Raw genomic sequence first — 17,347 nt, 5'->3', positions numbered from 1 at the left:
TGTGTATATGTGTGTGAGAGAGGCACAGGGCACAGAGCCTGGGTGCGTCATGGATACTGGGAGAGGTTGACGAGTCTGACTCAGTGGGGACATCCGGCAGGAAAGGAAGGGAGAGCGCAGTGGCATTTGCAAGCAGGATGGGAACTCTGGGGTGGTGGAGATGGGGTGTGGGGCCAGGGGTGCTGTGCGAAGGCCTGGACAGGAAGGGGGCTAAGCCTGGCGGAGCTGGGGGAGGGAGTGGGGAGGAAAGGGCACTTCTGGAGGGGTGGAGGTTGGACCTCTGGCTGCCTGGGTGGGTCTGGGAGGAGAAAGAAGGCAGCAGCGGTTTCTGCTCTGGAGACAGAGGGGACAAGTTGTGGCATCTGGGAAACTGGCCTGCTCAATCAGGGATGTGGGGAATGCAGGGGCTTCCGATTCTCACCTGAGGGCCTGGAGGTCAGGGCCTTGTAGCTGAGGAAACAGACTCCACGAATTCCTAGTCCAGAAAGACCACCCTCCTCTCAGCACCCCCAAGCCTTGAGTCCCAGAGGCTCTAGGGTGGCACTGCCAGGCAGACCCTCCCCCTCATACCAGCCTCAGCTGTATGAGGAAGATATGGGGGAGGAGCTTTCCAGAGAAGGGCTGATTCCTTTGCTGGGTTCAGAGAGGCTGAAAAAGCCAGTCTTGGAGAGCAGGGCCAGGAAGGGCCCAGACATAGGGCCTGAGGGAGGAAGGCTGTTGACCAGCTCTGAGCTGCCATGGCAAGGCCCCTGGAGGAAGGCCGGGCTTGCCATACCGAAGGGCTAGAGACCCAAACAACAGAGCCTCCTGGGAGTGGCTGTGCTTTAAAACATAGTCACGCGTCTCCTAATGACAGGGCTATGTTCTGAGAAATATGTTGTTAGGTGGTTTTGTCATTGTGTGAACACCACAGAGAGCACTTACACAAACCTAGATGGTACAGCCTACTACACACCCAGGCTGCATGGTGTAGCTATTGCTCCTAGACTACAAATCTGTACCGCAGGTTACTGTACTGCATACTGTAGGCAGCTGTAACACAATGCTAAGTGTTTACATATCTAAACATAGAAAAGATATAGTAAAACTATGGTGTACAAGGTTTAAAATGGCACACCTGTATAAGGCACTTACCATGAGTGAAGCCTACAGGACTGGAAGTTGCTCTGATGAGTCACCGAGTGAGTGAATCTGAAGGCCTAGGACATTACCATCTGCTATGATAGATTTTATGAACACTGTACACTTAGACTAAATTTATAAGAATGATTTTTTGGTCAGGCATGGTGGCTCACGCCTGTCATCCTAGTACTTTGGGAGGCCAAGGCAGGAGGATCACTTGAGTCTAGGTGTTCAAGACCAGCCTGTGCAACATAGCAAGACCCTCTCTCTACAAAAAAATTGAAAATTAGCTGCACATGGTGGCATGTGCCTGTTGTCCAAGCTACTCAGGAGGCTGAGGCAGGGGGATCCCTTGAGCCCAGGAGGTTGAGGCTGCAGTGAGCCATGATCGTGTCACTGACCTCTGGCTTGGGTGACAGAGTGAGATCCTGTCTCAAAACATGAAAAATTAAAAAAATATATTTTTCTTTCTTCAGTAATAAATTAACCTTAGCTTACTGTAACTTGTTTTACTTTATAAACTTTTTAAGTAAAAAAATTTTTTTGACTGTCTTGGTAATAACACTTAGCTTAAAACACAAACACCTTGTACAGCTATACAAAAATATTTTCTCTTTATATCCTTATTCTGTAAGTTTTTTGGCTATTTTGAAACTTTTTCTTTTTTTAACTTTTTAAACTTTTTTCTTAAAAACGAACACACACACATTAGCCTAGGCCTACACAGGGTCAAAATAATCAACACCACTGTCTTCCACCCTACATCTTGTCCCACTGGAAGGTCTTCAGGGGCATTAACAGGCCTGCAGCTGTCATCTCCTATGATAACAATGCCTTCTTCTGGAATTTCTCCTGAAGGACCTGCCTGAGGTGGTTTAACAGTACACTTTTTTGTTGTTGCTGTAAGTAGAAGAAATACACTCTAAAATAATGATAAAAAGTATAGTATAGTAAATACATAAGCTGGTAACATAATTGTTAATTATCATTATCAGGTATTCTGTACTGCGCATACTTGTACGTGCCATACTTTTGTACGACTGGCATGCCGTAGGTCTGTTTACACCAGCATCGCCATAAGCACATGAGTAGTGCCCTGTGCTATTATGTTATGATGGCTACAATGTCACTAAGCCATAGGAATTTTTAGCTCCATTATAATCTTATGGGACCACCATTATATATGTGATCCATTGTTGAGTGAAATGTCACTATATGGTGCATGACTGCACAGAGAAGACAATGTCCAACCTAAAAGAACGAATGACTAGTGTTGTCATTTTAGGGATGTGGTAGTACTTGGTGGTCCAGGGGAGGTGAGCTTCTTGATCCCTTTGAATTACTTAAACCAAGGCTGATGAGGAGAAGGAGCAGGAGAGGGGAGCATTTGTGTGCTGTAGGCCTTTTCTACTCATGGGAGGCACAGAGGCCTACGCTGGCTGCCCGTCTTGTCTGCAGGCAGGCCCAGGCTAGGGTCCTGCTAGGGCCCAGGCAGCCAGGCCTCCTGTGTGGGCTTGACCCACCAGGGAGAAGTCCCTACCAGTCTGTCTGGGGACGCTGGGGCGGGGCAGGGAGAGGTGCTAGACAGGACCAGCCAGCTGCCAGTGCCCTGGTCCTCGCCCTCTGAGAGTGGAAGGGTGGGGGTGGCGGCCCGACGTTCCTGGCTGGGAGCCCAGAGGAGTCTTTTGTAATCACAACATGATCTCGTGTGCTGAACAGCGAAGCCGGCAGGGAGAGGCCGGCAGAGGCCCGGCTCCGGTGGCTCCAGCTTTCCTCCCACTCTGGCTCCCCAGGGGCTGCTCTGGAATTCTCTCGGTGCCCGCCGTTGCCATGCACTCGGCTGTGAGTGGCAGTCTGCCTTTGGCAGGGGGCTTCTTGGGACTGGGAGGGGGCTGGGATACCAGGCAGCCACCCTTTGGGGGCAGCTGGGGACAGCTGGGGCTGGGAGAAAGAGGGCTGTGACTAGATGGGTCACAACAGAGACCCTGCATCCAGACAGAGAGGAACCTGGAATCTTGATGCAGAGACATGGCTTGCCCAGGGTGACTCCCGGGCTGGGGCGGCCAGGGGAGCTGACTCTCTCCGCCCCGACTACCAGCAGCTTTCGGCCTGGAGAGGCTGGGCCCGTGGGAGCGGCTCTTTCCTCCAGGCTGGGCACAGGCCTGGGTGTGGGGTCCAGGGCCTGAGAGCCCAGGACGGAGCCAGGGCCTCTCCTTTTTCTCTGGTTGTGGATCTGGGAGTCAAAGAGCTCCCCCCTCGACCTCCCGAATCCCCTGGCAGCTTCCCAGTCACGGCAGGTTCCGCTGCCAGAGCCATTTATAACTCCCATTCCAGGCTCTGCTCAGCAGTGAAGCTCCCTGGAGAGCTGGGGGAGGGGCAGCCCAGTGCTGGGAGCTGTGGCTTGGGGTATGAGGCCCTGACCTGAGCCCCCCGAGGAGGTAGGGACAGGCAGACAGGCCTAGCTGGAATGGGGGCTTGGGGCCTTCTTTGGGCCATCTCCCCGAGCAATCCCCTTCCTTTCTGGGTGACCTTAGCTGTGGGTCTGGGATCTGTTCCTTGGGTGGTAAAAATGTGAAAGCTGGGGACTGGTGAGAGGGGGACGCGGAAGTCAGGGGCTTGGGTTCCCTGCCTCTGCAGGGGCCTGCCAGAGCTGAGTCCCCCATGAGCAGGCAGGAGAAGGACGCGGAGCTGGATCGGAGGATAGTTGCCCTGCGCAAGAAGAACCAGGCCTTGCTCCGCAGGTACCAGGTGAGTGGGCTGCCACAGGGCCGGGAGGACCCGCTTGGCTGCCACTCCCTGGTTGCCCCACACGTGATGGTCTCTCCCTGCAGGCTCAGGAATGCGCCTCTGGGGCTGGGGCCAGGGGTAGGGTGGGTATGGTCCCTCTTAGAGGCTTGGTCAGGGTCCTGGGGATGTGTGATGTGGCGCCTCTGCCCCCTGGTGTCCCACTGGTGTCTCTCCGTGTAGGCCTGTCAGCGTCTGTGTCTCTGTGCACCTGGGGGGCCATGGCGTGTGCTGACCCCGGGCCCTCCCACAGGAGATCCAGGAGGACCGTCGGCAGGCAGAGCAGGGGGGCATGGCTGTGACCACACCAGCACTCCTCCGGCCCGATGGCCTCACCGTTACCATCAGCCAAGTTCCCGGTGTAAGCCTCACCCTGGGAGACAGGGCTCGTAGCAAGGAGGTGGAGGCCCAGACCACGTCAGGGGAAGACAGCTGCCTCTGTTCCCCTCTTCTACTAACTGTTCCGGGGTGCATCCGTCAGCTCCCAACCTCCTGCAGTAGAACCACTGCTGTCCCCACCGAAGGGCCACAGCTGAAAGCTCCCCTACGCCCAGTAGAAGCCTCCTTATACCTTTTCCAGTCCACAGCCCTGCGCCTACGCCACAAAGCACAGGCCCCTCAGCACACGCCACTCCTAAACCTCAAGCCCCAGGGGCTAAAACCCTGCAGGAAGTGGGGGACAGAGAAGTTGGGGCTGAATGCCAGGAGCAGTGTCTGAGGGACAGAGACCCATTGTCTGAGTGCTCTGGGTTTCCCAGCTCAGAGATGACGGGGGCCACTGTGGCATCTTGGGCCTCTGGGTGGCCCTGGGCCCTGGATAACCTCATGCCATTGGCATGTGAACAGCCTGTGGGAGTCAGCTCCTCTGTGGGGAATGCAGGGAGGGCTGGGGTTGGCCTGGGGAACCACCGAGAGGACCCAGCACCCAGGTCCTGCCCAGCACTGCTCATGTGGCCTGAGGGTCTTCGTTCTGCAGGAAAAGCGGGTGGTTAGCAGGAACTGGGCAAGGGGCACCTGTGGACCCGGAGTGACCAACGAGATGCTTGAGGATGAGGATGCTGAGGACCACGGGGGTACTTTCTGCTTAGGGGAGCTGGTGGAGCTGGCTGTGACCATGGAGAACAAAGCAGAGGTGAGCAGGGTGGGTGGGGAGTGCAGGCATCGGCGGGCAGCCTCTTCTTCCCTGACTCTGCTGCACTGCCCATCTTCATCCTCCCAGGCCAAACGGATTGTAAGTGAAAAGCCCATCAGAGCAAGGAACCAAGGCACAGAGGGGTCACCTGGAGGGCGTGTGACCCGGAGCCCCCCCATGCAGGTGGCCATCAGCTTGGATTCTGCACGGAAGGTCTTCAAGAGGGGATGGGGACATGGATCTGAAGGTCCTCACTTAGGGGAGGTAGAGAAGCTGAGTCAGATATGTCCTTCATCTGCGGGGACGTGGCTGAGGGAGCACCTGCAGGAGTTCCTGCTCCTCCTTCCTTTCTCCGGCCAGTCTCTGCTTTGGGTGGGCCTTGAAGTGGGAGACAGTTTAAGCCAGAGATGTGATCCAGCCCCCTCCCCTATCTAGCCCTGCTGGTGGCACGGGAGTGGAGGAGGGGCCAGAGGGTGGAGTTGACTGGCCAAGTGCCAGGTGTGACCTCTAGGTGGCAGCAGCCCCTAGTCCTTGCCCTTGCTCACAGCCTCCAGGGCCCCTCCCACTCCGGCTCGTCTACATATCCCTGCAACAACCCTGTGGGTTGGTGCTCTGGAGATCCCTATTTTACAGATGAGGAAATGAGACACAGAGAGGTTAAATTACTTGCCTAAAACACACAACAAGTGGATGGAAGCCATTTCCATGGGAGAGCTGGAACACATCTAATTTTTAGCTGGAGATGTGGAAACCTTGAGAGGAAGCACCTGAGTCTCTAGACCCCACCCCAAGCCTCTTCCTGCTTCTCCCTTTCGCTCTGAGTGTCTTCTCCCTGCAGGGTGCTTGGGAGCCCCGGAGCCGGCCGGTGGGGGAGCCCCCAGAGGCGGGCTGGGACTACGCCCAGTGGAAGCAGGAGCGGGAGCAGATCGACCTAGCCCGCCTCGCCCGGCACAGAGACGCACAGGGTGACTGGCGGCGCCCGTGGGACCTGGACAAGGCCAAGCCCACGTGGGTGGCTGGGTTGGGCAGCTTGCTGGGCTGGTGATCCCGTGGTGTGGGGTGGAGCTGGCTGCGGGCACTGCTGGGAGGGCTGCAGGGACTCTCCTCGGGGTGGAGAGGACCTTGCTGGGCTCTCTGGTCGGGCCCAGAGTTCAAGGCTCTGTGTGCACACTGGGTCTCCCATCTTTCTTGGGCCCACCATCTCCCTGCTGCCTTCAATTCTGGGCCTGGGCTTGGGGGAGAGGGGTGTCAGGGTGGGGCCCACAGCAGCTTCTGTGCACCAGCAATCTGACTCCATCTGTCTACACAGGCTACAGGACTGCAGCCAGCTAAGGGGAGAAGGCCCAGCCAGGGCAGGCAGCAGAAGGGGTGAGCTCACACCTACCTCATCTCTCCCCTCCTTGGCTTTGTTTATCTTTCACGCCCTTGTCCTCTCTTTCCTCTGTCTCTTAGTTTCTTACTTATTTTCAGAGCTGAAAGGAAGCATTGGAGAACATCTTCCTTCCTCTCCCTCACTATCAGAGGAGGGCACCAAGAACTCCCATCCTCCCCTCTGAGCCCACAGCTCTTGTCCAGGTTCTGACCAGGAGGCCCCAGAAGGAGGCTCAGTGGAAGCCTGCCCAGGGGTCTCTTCGAGGCGCTGGTCCCTAATGGGTGAAAGTCCTGGTGGTCCTTCCCCAGACACCCTGTAGAAACAACTGTGGATTGCTGGCCCCCTTGTTTTATATGTAAAGAAGCTGTGGCCTGAGAGTTGGGGCCAGACACCTAGCCACAGAGTGGCAAAGCTAGCACAGGACCCGACTCTCCTGATCCCCAGGCAAGGGCGCTTTTGGGGAGGCAAAACCCACGACTGGCCCCGAGGACTGACAGCTTCCTGAGGCTGGAAGGACCAGTGTTCCTGTTTTGGATCCTTTGTCACCCCACCTTTCCCCACTTTTTTGTCCCCGTCAGGTCCCAGAAGCCACCGGAAACTACAGCCCCCACCATTGCTCCCTGATGGAAAAGGTGAGTTGGGGAGGAGGAGGGGCCGGGTCTCGAGACGAAGCTGGCTGCTATGGGCCTCTTCTCTCCTTGGCTTGTGAACCATCTCTTGCAGGTCGGGGCGGGCAAGCCAGCAGACCCTCGGTGGCACCAGCCACAGGCAGCAAAGCCCGGGGCAAGGAGAGGCTGACTGGCAGGGCCCGAAGGTAACAGGTGGCAGGGGACAAAATCAAGATGGGCATCTGGACCAATTTCCTGGACCAGTACAGGCCCAGGTGCCAGCTCCATCCCTGGGGCCCCTGCCTCCTGGCTGACTGCAGCCTGGCGAGAGGTTAATGAGAGGGAGAGGCCATTAGCAGAGGCTGCAGCGAGAGCCTGGGGCCTGGGGAGGCTGGTGGTAATTACAGCAGCTCCCTTCCCATGGGAAGTGAGGTATGCCTTTCCCAGGCATTGCAGGCAGGGACATGCCTGGAGTCCCCACAGAACTCAAGCTTGGCCATAAACAGCAGCTGGGGACCCAGGATAGGCCCAGAGTGCGTGGCATTCAGAGGAAATAGTTGGATTTAGGGAACAAGGTCAGGCTTGGGAGGGGGAAGCCTCCTGGAGCCACATTCTGGCTCTGATCCCAGTCTGAGACCCTTGGGCTTTGGCTTCTCCCAGGGATTTCTTTGGCAAGGAGATGGAGGCCCAGAGGAGGTGGAGGCCCCTCCTCTCTGGTCCTGCCATGGCTGCTCCTCTCTGCTGAGAGCTGTGGGGCTCTAGGGAGAGTCTGGATCACCCCTGGGATTTCTCCACTGCTCAATGTGAGGCCTAAACCGTGAGGTCCCAGCTCAGCCTTCCTCACGGGCTCTCAACTCCACCCCACCCCTCTATTCAGGCAGGGGGCATGGCTCTGGAGTGAAGTGGGGTGGGGCGTGCCATGAGCTGTGTTTCCACAGGTGGGATATGAAGGAAGACAAGGAGGAGCTGGAGAGTCAGGAGGTAGGTATTTGGGTATAGGATGGGGCAGGCTGGGGACGCAAGCCATGGATTCATCAGCCACTGGGGCTGTTCTCTTGTTTCAGGGAAGCCAAAGCACCAGAGAGACTCCCACTGAGGAGGAGCAAGCACAGAAGCAGAGCGGGATGGAGCAGGGCCGACTGGGGAGCGCCCCTGCAGCCAGCCCAGCCCTGGCATCCCCAGAGGGGCCAAAGGGGGAGTCAGTGGCTTCCACAGCCAGCTCAGTCCCCTGCTCTCCACAGGAGCCTGACTTGGCTCCTCTTGACCTCTCTCTAGGAGGGGCTGGCATCCCTGGGCCTAGGGAGAGCACGTGTGTGCTCAGTCTGAGGCCTGGGGCCCAGGAGAGCCCTGTGTCTTGGCCAGAGGGCTCTGAGCAGCAGCCCGTGGGGTGGAACGATCACCAGACTGAGCTGGAAGTCCAGACTTGCCCTGAGCCACAGAGAGGAGCAGGGCTCCCAGAGCCCAGAGAAGACAGGTCTGGCAAGGCTGGGGCCCAGCAAGGCCTGGCCCTGAGAAGCCGGCCCCCCAGAGGAGGCAGCCAAGGGCCGAGAGGCACAGCAGGTATGAGGCGCAGGACAGGGCGCCCTGGCCCTGCAGGAAGATGCTGAACACAGCTCTTGGGAGCTGGGGCACCCCGGGGGAGAGGAAGAGGGAAGCACTCCGTTAAGAGCCCTCCGCATGACGGCCATGTGGTTGCTGGTGGCTTGCGCCATTGTCACTGAGCAGTGTGGCAGACTCTCCAGCACGGCGACCGTGTGAGGGCAAGGAGTGGCCTCCCTGCACCTCACATGCTCATCCCCGTGCACATGTGGGTTTTCACACACGAGCCCAGCCCCTGGTCTATTCCCCTGGCATCTGAGGCTGGTGCACCCTGACCTGGGCCTACTGCTGCCCAGGCCACAAGCCCTCTCCACTATGACGAGAGAACAAGGCTTGGTGGCACCCAGCCTGGCTCTCCTGGCTCCCCTGGCTCCCTGTCACCCCTCAGGGCCTGGCCTCCCTCTCCAGCTGCAGGCTTTCACCTCTTGCCTGGGCTGGATTCCCCCAGTCCCAGATTCCCAGGATGCCCAACCAGAGGAATCCCAGTAGCCACGTGCCAGTCTCCTGCCTCTCCTGAGTGGTGGCTGAGGCCTGGAGGAGGGGAGGCCACACAGCTGGCAGGGTCTGGCCTGGGCAAAGAAGAGTAGTGCTCACGTCTTCTCAGTGAAAAGGAGGATCTCTGGAAAGTCCTCCTCTCTGAAATGGGGTGGGATGGGGAGGGACAACCTCCTCTCCCACTGCAGGATGGGAGAGCTTACTCCCAGGCCGCCACACCCAGGTCAGACACCACGTGCACCCTGAATGGAGGCAAGGGCCTGGCCCTGCAGCTCAGGGTCATTTCCTGCCCTTTCCACTTCCTCTTTCCCCACCGCCCTGCACTAGCACCAGGGCCAGGCCAAGGCAAGAATCAGACAGGGACTCCACAGACAGAGAAACAACTTCCAGCTAAGTATGACATCAGGACTTGTCTTTCCTACAAAGCCTCCATCCCCACCCCTCCCCTGAGGCCCACGTCTGCTGAATTATCCGGACTCCGCACAAGCTGTGGCTTCCTCTCAGTTCAACAAACATTTCCTGAGCACCCACTACCAGTAATCCAGCCGGTAGGCGACGGAGACTGCCAGCAGGAGGGGGGGAAGAAAGCCAGTCATCCGGCAGATCTGGGCTGTTCTGGGCGGGAGCTGTTCTGGGCCATAGGTGCCCTACAGGGCTGGGGGCAGGATGGCAGTAGGAGCTCCAGGGGACCCTCCCACCTCTGCTTGGCACAAGCAGGTGCCCTTCTTTCTTGTTATGTGTGCCTTCTGCTCCTGAGCCCTGGTGTGGACCTCACCGCATGGTCCCCTCTGCCCCCTCCTCTCTGGTCCTGCCATGGCTGCTGTTCTCTGCTGAAGGCTGTGGGGCTCTAGGGAGAGTCTGGACCACCCTGGGATTTCTCCACTGCCCAATGTGAGGACTAAACTGTGGGGTCCCAGCTCAGCCTTCCTCACTAGCTCTCAACTCTACCTCACCCCTCTATTCAGGAAGGTGAGGGGTGTCTCTTTAGCAGATGAGACTGTTTTGAGAAGTGTCTCTCATATTTTAACTGAAGAGTCATGCAGATTCTAATGGTCTGGGGAGGGTCTGAGAGTTCATCTTTTTTTTTTTTTTTTTTTTTTTTTAAGTTAGGGTCTTGCTGTATCACCTAGGCCAGAGTGCAGTGGTGCAATCAGGGCTCACTGCAGCCTCGAACCCTGCAGGCTCAGGCGATCTTCTCACCTCAGCCTCCTGAGTAGCTGGGACTACAGGCGTGCCACCATGCCTGGCTAATTTTTGTATTTTTTGTAGAGGCAGGGTTTCACCATGTTGCCCAGGCTGGTCTCCAACTCCTGGGCTCAAGTGATCTGCTCGCCTTGGCCTCCTAAACTGCTGGGATCACAGGCATGAGCCACCACCCCTGGCCAAGAATTAATATTTCTTTTTTTTTTTTTTTTTGAGACGGAGTCTCACGCTGTTGCCCAGGCTGGAGTGCAGTGGCGCGATCTCGGCTCACTGCAAGCTCCGCCTCCTGGGTTCACACCATTCTCCTGCCTCAGCCTCCTGAGTAGCTGGGACTACAGGCGCCCGCCACCGCGCCCGGCTAATTTTTTGTATTTTTAGTAGAGACGGGGTTTCACTGTGGTCTCGATCTCCTGACCTTGTGATCCGCCCGCCTCGGCCTCCCAAAGTGCTGGGATTACAGGCTTGAGCCACCGCGCCCGGCCAAGAATTAATATTTCTAAGAGGCTTCAGGTGAAGCCCATGCTGTTTCCTGGACCATGCTTTTGAGTAGTCAAGGGCTTGGACTAGAATATATGAAGGGCTGGGAGTGAAGACAGACTCTAGACTCTAAAGGTTGGTGGCTGGCCATGTAGGGGATGGGAGAGTGCTAGCCCTGTCAGGTGGTGGGGGCTTCCTGGCTTCAGAGTTGGGTGGGAGACTTGGGGAAGATGCTTTGGAAGTAAGTGAGTGGGTGGTGTCAACTTCTGGTAGTGCAGTGGGAGAGCTGGTCAGGGATGGGATGGGATGGAGTGAAGGGGGTAGAGGCATTTGGTATGGGGTTGATCAGAGGAATTTTGGAAAGGCTTGGAAACATTCCTATATATGTGAGACACACCTATGCCAGGGCGAAGACTCCAAGCTCAAGTTTTTCTCTTGCCTTCTAGTCACAAGAACATGGCTTTGGAGTGTGACACTGGCCTAGGGATCCGTGACTCCCAAAGGATGGGGCCAGGGGTAGAGGAGGTTCAGGCAAAGACCTTGGATTTTGGAGACATCAGGCAGATGTCTCCAAAAACGATTGTGATCAAGAATCTGAATTATAAGATTCACAATGTGCTCCCCAACCCAGTGCTGCCAACTGTACAGCTGCACCTCCACAAAGGGGCATACGCCAGGCTCGTCTGACCCTGGGATGAGGATGTAGGAAGCAGGCAGAGCTCCGGTTCAGCCCTCACAACGGGACTGAAGCAGGAGGGAAGGCTGGGCAGAAGGGCTGTGGGGAAGTAGGGCTTGTCTCCGTGGAGTGACATCTCGAAGGATGTTAGGAGGAGGGGTGTCACAGGAGTTATAGGCATTGGAGGGAACAGAGACTGGCGCAGGACCTCTTCATTGCAGGAAGATGGTAGTGCAGGCAGGTAACATTGAGCTCTTCTCAAAAAAGGAGAGCTCTTCTTCAAGATAAGGAAAGTGGTAGTTATGGTGGTAACCCCCAGCTATCTGTCCAGATGGGTGCCACCCCTCCTGCTCTAGGATGGAAGCAGCCATGGAGCAGGAGGGAGGCGCAAGAAGACACCCCTCCGCAGACCTTGGCATCATGGGAAGCTGGTTCTACCTCTTCCTGGCTCCTTTGTTTAAAGGCCTGGCTGGGAGCCTTCGTTTTGGGTGCCTTTCTCTTCTCCAACCAACAGACAAGACTACTCTTCAAAGGTGGAGGGTCTTCATGAAACACAGCTGCCAGGAACCCAGGCATAGGGCTGGGGGCCCGGAAAAAGGAGGGCACACAGGAGGAGGGGAGGAGCCAGTAGGGAGATGCTGGCTTTACCTAAGGTCTCGAACCAAGCAGGGCAGAATAGGCAGAGGCCTCTCCATCCCAGGCCCATTCTTGACAGATGGCGGGAGGGAAATGCAATAGACCAGCCTGCAAGAAAGACATGTGTTTTGATGACAGGCAGCGTGGCCGGGTGGAACAAGCACAGGCCTTGGAATCCGATGGACTGACTCAGAACCCTAGGTCTGCCATCTGTTAGCCAGGTGACCTGGGTCAATTTTTAGCCTCTAAAAGCCTCAGTCTCCTTATCTGCAAAATGAGGCTTGCGATACCTACTTTGAAGGGTTGCTGAGAAAATTAAAGATAAGAGTATCCAAAATAGTCTATGGCCATACCACCCTGAATGCGCCCGATCTCGTAAGCTAAGCAGGGTCAGGCCTGGTTAGTACTTGGATGGGAAGAGTATGGAAAATGTACCTGCCCGCAGGTGGAGTTGGACTCTCTCTTAACAGTCGCCTGGCACACAGAAGGCACTCAGTGAATATTTGTTGAATAAATGAAGTAGCGATTTGGTGTGATCTCCGTGTTCTTTGTTTTCTACCTTTTTTTTACATTCTCTTCTAGCCTCATCTTTGCTGGGTGTGGGGGTGGGGGGTGGTCAATGCACTTTCAGGGAAACAAGGAATGGTCTGTAAAGTTTATCCGGCCCACCAGGCAAGCTTCCTTCAGTCCCATGGGGGGGTCCGGTGGAGTCGCAGCCTCGAGCAGTGCCCCTGCTTTACCAGTGTGTTCTTTGACCTCCCTCACTGGCTCCATCACACTTACCCCCCTTCACCCTGCACGCTGTGCTGCGCTGGAGGCTCAGAGGGGTTCCTCCTCTCTTCTGTCTACCTCAGTAGCAATCTCACACACTCACACCACAGTGTTTTGCTTATTTTCCCCAGAAACAAACCCCCTTGAGGAGTTTGCTCTGTGTGTCCCAGAGTTGTTTTGTCACCCAAAGGAGCAGCATGACTAGAGTTTGCTACGATCAAGGGACAGGCACTGGGGATCCTTGGAAGCAGGAGAGCCTAGCTATCTAACAAGGCACAAGTTTGGAATGTTGGACCACCAGTCAACTCCAGCCCCAACCCTGTCAGGGACAAGAACAACAGGAAAAGATCGCACTAACCCCCCAAAAGAACAAGGAACTGTCAAAAATCCTAATACGGCCGTATTTTCTTATTTTAGGGACTAAATCAAGGGGAGGGGCCGAGGGAATAGGAGAACTAAAGACACCACGTCACTTCTGTCTCAAGTCACTTATCCATGTCCACACACCCCACACACATCTCTTTCTGAGCAAGGGTTATCAGGGCTCATGAGGAAGGGCTGACAGTGGTTGACCACAACCCCACCAAAGGGGGAGAACTCAAGGCTGGGAGAGGGAATGAGAGCAGCCAGCAAAAAGCATGGACTGCAGCTGCTTTCTCTCAAGTCTGCTGGGCCTTACGTCACAGCTGCTCATTAAGCACCCACTTGACGCCGGGGAAGTGAAATAGCACAGACCTGGCACCAGAGAGAACAAATGTGGCACCCAGTGCTCCTTTTAAGGACTGGCTCAAGCAGCAGCAGGCCTCAGGGCAGGAGGTGAGGCAAACACAGCAGCACCTTCGCGGGAGAGGGACGGACTCGCTCAGGGCTGCCTTTTTAACAAGCTCTCCAGGGCAAGTTCTGCGGCAACTGTCAAAAATAATGGACAATGCAGCCTTTTTCCCTTCTCTTACAAGCACTAGGGACACTGTTTCCTCTTCCCCCAGCAGGGCAGCTGGCTTTAACCGAGAGAAAGGGTCAAAAGGCACCTCGATGACCATCTGTCAAAACAGAAATACCCTACCCCTAAGTTACAGCATCAGAGGAAAAGGCTGGGCCAGTGGTTCTGACTTCAGTGTGTGTCAGCATCACCTGGAAGGCTGGTTAAAACAGATGCTGGGCTTCGCTTTCTGAATTTCTTCTTCTGTTGGTCTGGGATGTGGCCTAAGCTGTCATTATTCTAACACATTCCTGGGTGACGCTGATGCTGCTAGTCTGGGCACACTGGTGTAATGTTTACCACCTACCCCCTTCACATTTCTTTCTGTGCAGCATCATATTGCCCAAGGGACAGACATTCCCTTGAAAATATATTACTTCATGTGTACACATTGTACTTTTATTCCCAAGATCTCAAAGCCCTTTCATATCATAACCTCCATTTGCTCTCAGGAATTCCCATTTATTTAGCAGAAAAGAGAGAGGTCAAAGGCCTTAACTAACGCCATTGTTGAGTCCCCAGGCTTCCCATCTTCCAGTTCAGGGTCCCTCCCGAGAACACACAGTCTCCCTGCCCAGGGCCTTGTGATGCTGTGAGCTGTCTACACCTCTAAGCCTGGCTGCCGTGACTCTACACCACCCAGGCTACCAGCAGGGAGCTGAGGGAGCAGGTGGGTCTCCAGGACACAATTGTGGGGAGACCTCAACTAACGACTCTGAACACTGAGGTAGCAGAGAAAGGTATACGTATTTCAAAGGAAATCCTTGGTAATCAATGCAATTGCTTTTTTGTGGACAAGTTGGTTTTCGGAGTTTTGAGGTTCACTTAGAACACTGTAGACACCAAATAAAGATCTAAACTAAACTAAAATTCTTGAATTAAAGGTAATGGTTCGTGGAAAACATCCCTGCGGATATTAGCTAAAATCTTACTGTTATTTAACTGATAAGCTATTGCAAAAACAGAATACTGAAGAAAACAGGGTAGTTTGACAAGGGGAGACTTGCAGGCATGACTGTAAATTCCTTGTGGATAATTTTCTGGTCCTTTAGTGGTAGCTTAACAAAGGTTTATAGAATTGAATGAGGCACAGGATCCAGTGAGGAGCACTGACTAGGTGGCTCCCATGCAGGGTGTTTCTGCACTCAGGGTGGAAAGCCTGGCAGAGTCTAGGTGAGTGGGAAAGAGAAGTTTGTTTGTTTGCTTTTTCAATTAGCTACTGGAGGGGACAAAAAGCATAACACAGGCTTTCTGGCAGCAGAAAATCACAGGCTATGTCAGCAAGTAAAACAGAGGTAACCAAAAAACTGTCGACAGAGCAGGCATGTTTATAGCTTAACATTAGGCTGCAGGGCTGGCATCTAGGAGACAATGAACGGGTTACATATTCTACGGCATGTCCATTAAGCACCATATGGAATACCACTGTGGACTTCCGGCACCCGGAAAGAACAGGAAGGCCAAGGCTGTGTCCTTCGACTTGGAAATAAAAAAACTGAGGCCAGAGAGATCAGTGCAGCTACAATTTGCAGGGGTTTTCTTTAGCAACCCACCTTCTTGAACCAGATTATGGGCTGTGGATACGGGCACGCAAGTAGATTACGACAGGGACACCACAGTGATACTAAGGTTGATTCCATCAGCACCCAGCACCCACTGGGTGCTGATCAACCCAGAGATCAATAAATTCTGAGTACCCACTGCCAGGCACTAAGTGAGTGCTGGTCATGAGAAACAGGCAAAGTCACTGCAGTTTCTCCTTCCACTGAGGGAGATGGAAAACAAAAAGTACAGCTGTGGCCCTTTTGTTACTGAATTGCAATTCCAGAAATACCTCCATTCTCTGTAGACAGGAAAGAGAGGACAATTACTACCCCTTTTAAATAGCTGTGGTAGCCCTAAAGCTTGTGACCTGACCTTTCAGCTCTCCTTAAAGAAACATGTAGAAACAAGTAGATGCTATGCATTCAGCATTTCAAGACAGGATATAAATACTCCACGAAAGAACACGCTATCTCAGAATTCCCCAGTGAAAACTGAAAAGCAAGGTAGACAGAAAAGCTTCCAAAACATGGTCTCATACCATGTGGAAATCGAGGGCTGTTAGGAACAGAAATATTTCTTATGCTTAAAACCTCAGAGAAACACTTCACTGTACCTTAACATTAATGGGTAAAGTGAAGATACCCTCACAAACTCAGCCTAATGGGTTCCTTCACTGATCTTCCACCCCTAAAACCTTCACTTTCAAAACAGGCTTCTCTCTCTTCAAGTTCAGGCTGTCAGAGAATAAATGAATGCACACTGTAACTTCCAATATAAGCAAACACCTAGAAATGGTCCTGGTAGTCCTGGTGCAAAGCCATGGAAGGAAAGTAACCCCGTTTGCACAGATCTCTCCTTCTCGGCTTAAAACTTGATGGACAACTGTGCAGCCGATTTCTAACCCTTGGAAATAAAGCTATTCAGACCACTGCTTCTCAGCCAACCAGGCCCTGTCTCATCTGCTAAGCAGGCTCCCACTGTACATATTGCTGTATGTGCCCAACATGTGAAGCCACCGTGGGCAGCTGTAGAAGCCACATGTCACTGTCTGCAAAAAGGAGGGGCCGACCAAAAGAGCCTCGGAAACTCTTTCACTCGCCTTCTGCTCTGCCTTACCAAGCCCTCTCTCAGAAAGTCATTGTGTAGGCTGAAGAGGGAAATAAAAGAAGGGCGGACTTTTTCCATGCCTCCCCGCAGACTACAAGGTAATGTGAAAGAACAGTAGCTACCCCCCAACAGCTCTGCTGAAGTGCAGGCCTCAGGGGGCCCCACCGACACTGGCTTCTCACTCCGGATTTGTACCGAGCAGCATTGTCTAATAATGAGCTGAGCTCAATTGCTTACCATGTATTTTGCAGCATAACTAATCCCTTATATTTGTGCTTTTCACCCACATCTTTTTTGTTTGCTTGAAGGGAATAAAAAAGCCTCACCTTTGAAGCAACCTACACCTCTCAGCCATTTGGCTCTCTTACCTCCTCCATGGTAGACAAAGCTCTGACCAAGCACCACAGATGCACACTTGCCTTTCTGGTGTTACCACTTCTTGAGTTATCTAGAGGCCAATGGTTGAAAGGTGAGGACAGTGATGCTATCAGGCAGCTTATCCTCACCTCTGTGCTTAGCCAGCTAAATGTTTGCAGTAAATCTTAATATTCATGCTTACTGGGCCCTTAGCTTTGTCAGCTAAGCATCTGCTCCTGTAAAGCGGAACTTCTTCTCAGCCTGTTTTAAGGTTGGCAAAAGGTGGCTGAGCTAGAGATCACTTTTCTTCCCACCCCAGGATTGCTTCCCAACTAAGATGGATTCTGCCACCCTTCACTAATCAATTCATTCCAGCCATCAGGCACTGAGAACAGCAGGGCAATTGTTTTTTCCTCCTCAACCTATTCATCACCATCCATCCATCACACCTCAGACCAGTTACTCTTCCAACCTCTACTCCGTC

General features: G+C 54.1%; 1 protein-coding gene across 11 annotated transcripts; it reads left to right on the top strand.

Moving 5' to 3' along the window:
• The first annotated feature begins 2,832 nt into the window (after positions 1-2,832).
• CCDC9B (coiled-coil domain containing 9B) lies at positions 2,833-10,512 on the top strand. Of its 11 annotated transcripts, none has more exons than XR_012414786.1 (11): positions 2,833-2,964; positions 3,760-3,870; positions 4,160-4,267; positions 4,883-5,038; positions 5,126-5,251; positions 5,877-6,003; positions 6,348-6,406; positions 6,989-7,042; positions 7,134-7,224; positions 7,957-7,999; positions 8,083-10,512. XR_012414786.1 is itself a non-coding variant. In XM_005559171.5 (11 exons), the coding sequence occupies exons 1-11, from the start codon at positions 2,953-2,955 to the stop codon at positions 8,623-8,625; spliced, it is 1,443 nt and encodes a 480-aa protein (XP_005559228.3). In that variant the 5' UTR covers positions 2,833-2,952; the 3' UTR covers positions 8,626-10,512. The 11 variants fall into 11 exon arrangements, 9 of the variants coding, with proteins under 9 accessions (XP_005559228.3, XP_005559227.3, XP_065403829.1 ...); XR_012414785.1 differs by having other exon boundaries at positions 5,126-5,302; XM_005559171.5 differs by having other exon boundaries at positions 5,126-5,221; positions 5,877-6,046.
• Positions 10,513-17,347: the final 6,835 nt, after the last annotated feature.

This window comes from Macaca fascicularis, chromosome 7 (genome assembly GCF_037993035.2).
Source record: "Macaca fascicularis isolate 582-1 chromosome 7, T2T-MFA8v1.1".
Lineage (NCBI taxonomy): Eukaryota > Metazoa > Chordata > Mammalia > Primates > Cercopithecidae > Macaca > Macaca fascicularis.
Note: the sequence above shows the minus strand (reverse complement) of the source record. Positions and strands in the feature narration are given on the sequence as shown.

Excerpts from the sequence above, each read along its gene's own strand:
- CCDC9B (XM_065547757.2), top strand. Across the intron at positions 3,871-4,159 it reads CCTTGCTCCGCAGGTACCAG|GAGATCCAGGAGGACCGTCG; the intron begins GTGAGTGGGCTG and ends GCCCTCCCACAG. Across the intron at positions 6,047-6,347 it reads CTGGACAAGGCCAAGCCCAC|GCTACAGGACTGCAGCCAGC; the intron begins GTGGGTGGCTGG and ends CTGTCTACACAG.